At 39.0% G+C, this 6000-nt stretch overlaps 1 protein-coding gene across 1 annotated transcript; it reads left to right on the forward strand.

Annotated features, from left to right (window-relative positions):
* Positions 1-3321: 3321 nt before the first annotated feature.
* Positions 3322-4855, forward strand: LOC100694741 (interferon-inducible GTPase 5-like). The gene is made up of 3 exons (XM_003460229.2): positions 3322-3859; positions 4002-4358; positions 4845-4855. The coding sequence occupies exons 1-3, from the start codon at positions 3322-3324 to the stop codon at positions 4853-4855; spliced, it is 906 nt and encodes a 301-aa protein (XP_003460277.2).
* Positions 4856-6000: the final 1145 nt, after the last annotated feature.

Consider the following 6000-nt stretch of genomic DNA (forward strand, 5'->3'; position numbering starts at 1 on the left):
ATCCCAGGGAGCTGGGATATAACAACAACACATCATCCATGCTTCGGCACTACAGAGCTTTGCATGAGAATAAGGGGAACACCGATTGTGGAGCAAGACCAGGTGAGCCATCAAATGCCATGATAATATAGCATGCAGTAATCTTACTAAATGATAGAACAATATTATACAACTGTAATAAGTTACATGTGTGATATTTATATTTGTGCTTTGTTTTTATTGTCTTTCCTCAGGAGAACAATCTCAAATAGATGGAGACCTGGTTAGCATGGTGATTGAGGACTCCCAGCCATTTAGCATTGTGGAGGACAAAAGATTTAAAAGATTTGTTAAATCAATAAATCCTAGCTATGTTCTCCCCACTAAAAAGGTCATAAAAGCAGTGAAACTTTAGTTTTTACAGAATAAAATGTGAAGAGGCAGTGTGTAGCTGTCCATACCTCAACGTTACAAAAGCACAACCACTTTCCACACCCCAACCACACCTCACCTCACAGTAAATGATCATTTCCATTTTAAGCATTTCCAAATGATCATTTTCCATACTGCCAGTATAAATATACACATTATACTGCCATCACTACAATATACATGTTTTACACACTCCTTTTGTTGTTGACATTTACAGGCTGTGTGCAAAATGTCACACTCTTCAAATTCATGGCAACTAATATTTTCACGTCCACTAGATGTCCTACTAGAGCAAATGAAGCTTCACGAAGCTTTGCGCTGGGGTGAACCAATTGGATGAAAAGCTTCAGTGCTTCATGAAGCTTCATCTGCCCATCACTACTCTTAACTCTGCCCGTCGCTTCTTTGTAACCGCCAATCGGCACCGGCCCGCCTCGCCGCCTCTAATTCCTCGCAGACGGATAATCTGGCCTCCTGTTGCTGCAGGAGTCGGACCGCTCGCTCCGCGTCCCTGGTCGCTAGCGCTGTATCTTCCTCCCCTCCTTGACGCCAAGCTCCACCAGCCTTATGTGTCTCTGTAAATTACCATTCGCTCCTTTCCTCTCAGGTGTGTTAAATTAGTAAAACGGGAAAAGGGCGGAGTCTCTCCAGGACAAATTGGCAGATGCAACCAAAACATGCAGTATAAATAAAACACTCCACAAGATATAACCAAAACATGCAATATCAAAAATAAATAAACACACTTCACATTAGAACACAGCAAAGCAAAACAACATCCGTCCTTCCCTGGATGACATCTAATTTAACACTTACAATGTTAAAATGCAGTAACGACTAAAATCCACACCAACACTTTTCAGGAATCGACTCCCGATGTGTTATTTTAACTGGATTAAACGTTTCACTCGGAACTCAATTCGACTAACACTGAAAAATCAACACTGGCATTTTTGCTGTGGGAGAGTAGACAGCAAGTCTCTGTAGTTGAGGGACTGGTGGAAACATTTAAAACAATTGTTATATATTAGTCTCCTGTATTTGCGGTGGTATTTCCAACACAAAGTATAACAACGGCGTATGCAACACGTATACATAAGTAACACGTATGTGGTGAATCACTGAGGTTGAGGGTGGGGTGTAAAGTCTACCTGCATGAGAGGAGGCGCTTCCACAGGCATGCTTCCAGGAGCAAAGTACTGACTTACAGGAGATAAACAGTCCTATCGTGCTACTATCGATCCGATACCAATATGAACGTTGGCACTGATACGATCGATGTTTGGATGACTCTGCCCACCAGGAATACAAGGCTGAACTACTGCAGCTTACAGTACTACTCATCAATTGAACATCGTCACGCGCAGGTAAACCTATATCAAACCTTCTGAGTTCTGTCTGCAAAATTAAATTCACTCAAATTTCAGCCTTTGATGTTTTTTCACCTCTTCTTAATCTGAACACGTGGGTTCTACAGTGTTTTTTGTTTGTTTTTGTTTTTGTTAGTTTGTGAGCTGCAGATCTACTTGACTCTACATGTATGACTTCCGCGATCGCTCAAAGAAAACACCCACACACCTGTTACGGATTTTCTTTTGGGTTCTAGATGTACCTGAAGGATGAATATAAAGCTTTTCACACAAAAATGAGAGTGACGCGAACTACTACTGCAGTAAAATCGTGCGCGTGTGTAGTAATTTCCAAAAGTTGATTCTGTTCATCTAGCGTTTTGTGGGAGAAACGTTTCGTCACTCTGAATAAGTCACTGTTCATTCAACTTTTGGAGATTTACTTACCTGGATGATTAAGCATGCATCAAGACGTGTGTAGTAATGTTTGTAAATGTGTAGACAAACACAAGTCGAGGCACTAACTGATTCTCCTTGGACTGACTCTGCACACTTAGGATTTCCAACTTTTAAATTATTAAATAAGGGACAAGCTGGCATACCAGAAGCACAATGCACAACCCACTGGGCATAGTGTAAATATGCACTGTGACATTGCAGGTAACGGTCAATATACGTGACATGTGGTGGAATAAGAGACGAACCAATTTTGGTCATTTTACAGGATGTCCTGGCTAAACCGGGACAGTTGAAAAAAACCCTAGTGTCATATCAAACATTTCCTTTGAAATAACTTAAAAATATTTGTTTATCAGGTAAAAAACTGCAGATTTCTGGTCAGCTCTCTCAGAGGGAATCACAGTATGGGTACAGTATCTTTCCATCACGTCAGGAGGCTCACAATTATGGAGGGCCAGGAGTGACAAAATGAATTAAATAAATATATCATTAAATAATTATTTAAGTGTGTCAGTAATTAATTAAAATAAATAATTAAATGTTTTACATGAAATTAATGAGTGTTTAATTATTGAAATATTTTCTTAATTAATTTCAATTTTAATAAATTAATGAAACATTTAATTAATGTGGTATGTGACTTTTGTTGCCACGATGCCAGGTCTCTCTTGGAAATGAGATTTTTACCTGGATAAATAAAAGGACTAACTAACTAATTATTTAATATCATTATTTAATTAATTCGTTTTGTCACTCCTGGCCCTCCATACTCACTAGGCTAGCCACATGTATGAGGTCAAACAGATTCATGGTCTCCATTTAAATTTAAATATGAATCCAGAGTCTGAGTTAGGACTGAATTTCTGCTCCACTGATCAGTTTCTGAAAGAAATCAAAGATCAGCTGTTTAAAGTCAGAGTTTCATGTTTGATTTGTTTGATACTTTCTTTGTCTGTGAGTCTGAAAATGTGACAGAGCAGCTGGAAACAAAGAAGAAGAAACCTTCGAGATTTTATGATGATACTGGATTTATGGTATTGTCTGTATTCAGAGATGAGAGTGCAGTCATTCTAACAGCCTTTCCTTTTATTTAAGGGTCTGCATGGAGGCTTCATTTGCTTCAGTTAAAACTGATCTGATGAACAATAACACTGCTGCAGCAGTAGAAAGGATTCAAAGATATTTAGAAGAACCAAATGATATTCCACTAAATATCGCCATCACAGGAGAATCTAAATCTGGTAAATCCACCTTTCTTAACGCCTTAAGAGGCATAAAGAGCAAAGATGAGGGAGCTGCCCCTACTAGTATGACACAAACCCCCATGGAGGTCACACCGTACCCCCATCCAAACTATCCCAATGTTACTTTATGGGATCTTCCTGGAATCGGCACCACCAAGTTTCCAGCTGATGAGTACCTGGAGCTTGCTGGATTTGAGAGGTTTGACTTCTTCATCATCATCTCAGACACTCGCTTCAGAGAAAATGATGTGAAACTCGCTCAGGAGATTCAGAAGATGAAGAAAAAGTTCTACTTTGTTCGCTCAAAGATCGACAACAACATACGTGATGAGGAAAGAAAGAAAGACTTCAGTAAAGAGGAGACTCTTAGAAAAATCAGAGATGACTCTGTTCAAGGTGATTTTCATATCTAATCACTTTTACCCAAGTAATATAACTTTATGGATTTACTAAAAATATTCTGAGTTTAGTTTGATTTTTTTAAAATAAAAAATATTTTGATATCTATTCACGTTAACATGTATTTTCTATAACACAGGACTCAGAGATTTAGGCTTTGAGTCTCCACAGGTCTTCCTGGTGTCCAGCTTTAAACCTCACATTTATGAATTCTCTGAATTACATGAGACCTTAGAGAGAGAACTTCCTGCACACAAGAGAGATGCTCTGCTGCGTGCCATGCCCAGCTTCAGCCTGAAGATCATCAACAAGATTACAGTTTTTCAGTCCAGAATAAAATACTGGGCTACTCTGTCTGCAGCTGTAGCAGCTGTTCCAGTTCCTGGCCTTTCTGCTGCCACTTTTAATCTCAGCATGATGGTTTCAGTTGTCACAGATTATGTAACTGGGTTTGGTCTTGATAAGCAGTCTCTGGAGAAACTTGCTGCCAGCTCAGGTGTGTCATACGATGATCTGTGTGCTGACATTAAGTCAGAACTGGCTAAAGAAAAAATAACCAAAGAGTTCTTCATGATAATGTTTATCTCACTTGCGAGCAAAGCTGCATTAATGGCAGCAGAGAAAGTATCCAGATGGATTCCCATAATTGTAACTGCAGCATCAATGGGCATCTCTTTTACAACAACCTACTTAACTCTGAGTGATTTCCTCAGCCAACTTGCTGATGATGCTCAGAGGGTGTTTAAAAGAGCTCTGGTTTTGGAAACATCAGTGTGATACTATAAAGTAAAATAGTCACTTGATGACACATTTTAAGCTGCAGTATGCAAACAAGCTTTGATATGGTAAATGGTCTGTATTTGTATATCTTTTTTAAAGATATACAAAGATTGACTCTCTGAACCCAGTCTCTGTAGAATCTGGCACAAACCCTCCGGTGTACACTGGTCAGCCATTTAACTTTGTTCCTTTCTCTGTGCAGGAGGTCTGTAAAGCTCTTAAACTGTTAGATCCTAGAAAATCTCCAGGGCCCGACTTGCTAGATCCTTACTTCTTGAAACTGGCAGCTGATTTTGTGGCAGAGCCTCTCACAACACTTTTCAACCTCACACTGGATACAAATGAAATTCCCTCAGTATGGAAATCAGCTTTTGTTATTCCGCTATTAAAAGGGGGCGACCCAGCAGTGTTAACTAATTACAGACCAATATCTAATCTATCTGTGCTGGCCAAAGTTCTTGAAGCTCTTGTGTGTGAGCAGTTAAAGGAGTTTTTACATACCAATGCCATTTTATCTGAATATCAATCAGGCTTTAGGAAGAATCATAGTACTATCACAGCTGCAATTAGAGTGGTAAATGATATTACTATTGCACTTGATAAAAAACAACACTGTGCATCCCTTTTTATTGATTTGTCAAAAGCATTTGACACTGTTGATCATTGTATTTTAAAACTTAGACTCTTCCAGTCAGGACTCTCTGAGAGAGCAGTGGCATGGTTCTCAAACTACCTCAGTAACAGGTCTCAGTGCATAAAATCTGACGGTTTATGTTCTAACTTTCTTACAGTGCACAATGGAGTGCCACAGGGTTCTGTATTAGGTCCACTTCTATTTATCATTTACATAAACAATCTTGGTCTAAATGTGCCAGATGCAAATTTGCACTTCTATGCTGATGATACAGTTATTTACAGCTGTGGTTCAACTCTTGTCCAAGCCATTGACTCTTTGCAGAAAGCCTTTTTTGCTGTCCAGCACTCATTACTTCAGCTGAAACTTGTTCTCAACGCAGACAAAACAAAGCTCATGCTGTTTTCTAAATCAAGGAATTTGGCCCAAATAATCCCATCGGTAACCACTCTTGAAGGTAATAAAATAGAGTTGGTTCACACCTATAAATATCTGGGAATCTTAATTGATGACTCGCTCACCTTCAAACCACATGTAGAGAATCTTGTGAAAAACCTGAAGTTAAAACTGAGATTTTATTTTCAAAATAAGTTGTGTTTCTCTTTTAATACAAAGAAGCGGCTTGTTGCTGCAACATTCTTGCCTGTGCTGGATTATGGTGATATTCTATATATGAATGCTTCTGCTCAGTGTCTTCGAATGGTTGATTCTGTGTATCATGCTT

The sequence above is a fragment of the Oreochromis niloticus genome, linkage group LG19 (assembly GCF_001858045.2).
Source record: "Oreochromis niloticus isolate F11D_XX linkage group LG19, O_niloticus_UMD_NMBU, whole genome shotgun sequence".
Lineage (NCBI taxonomy): Eukaryota > Metazoa > Chordata > Actinopteri > Cichliformes > Cichlidae > Oreochromis > Oreochromis niloticus.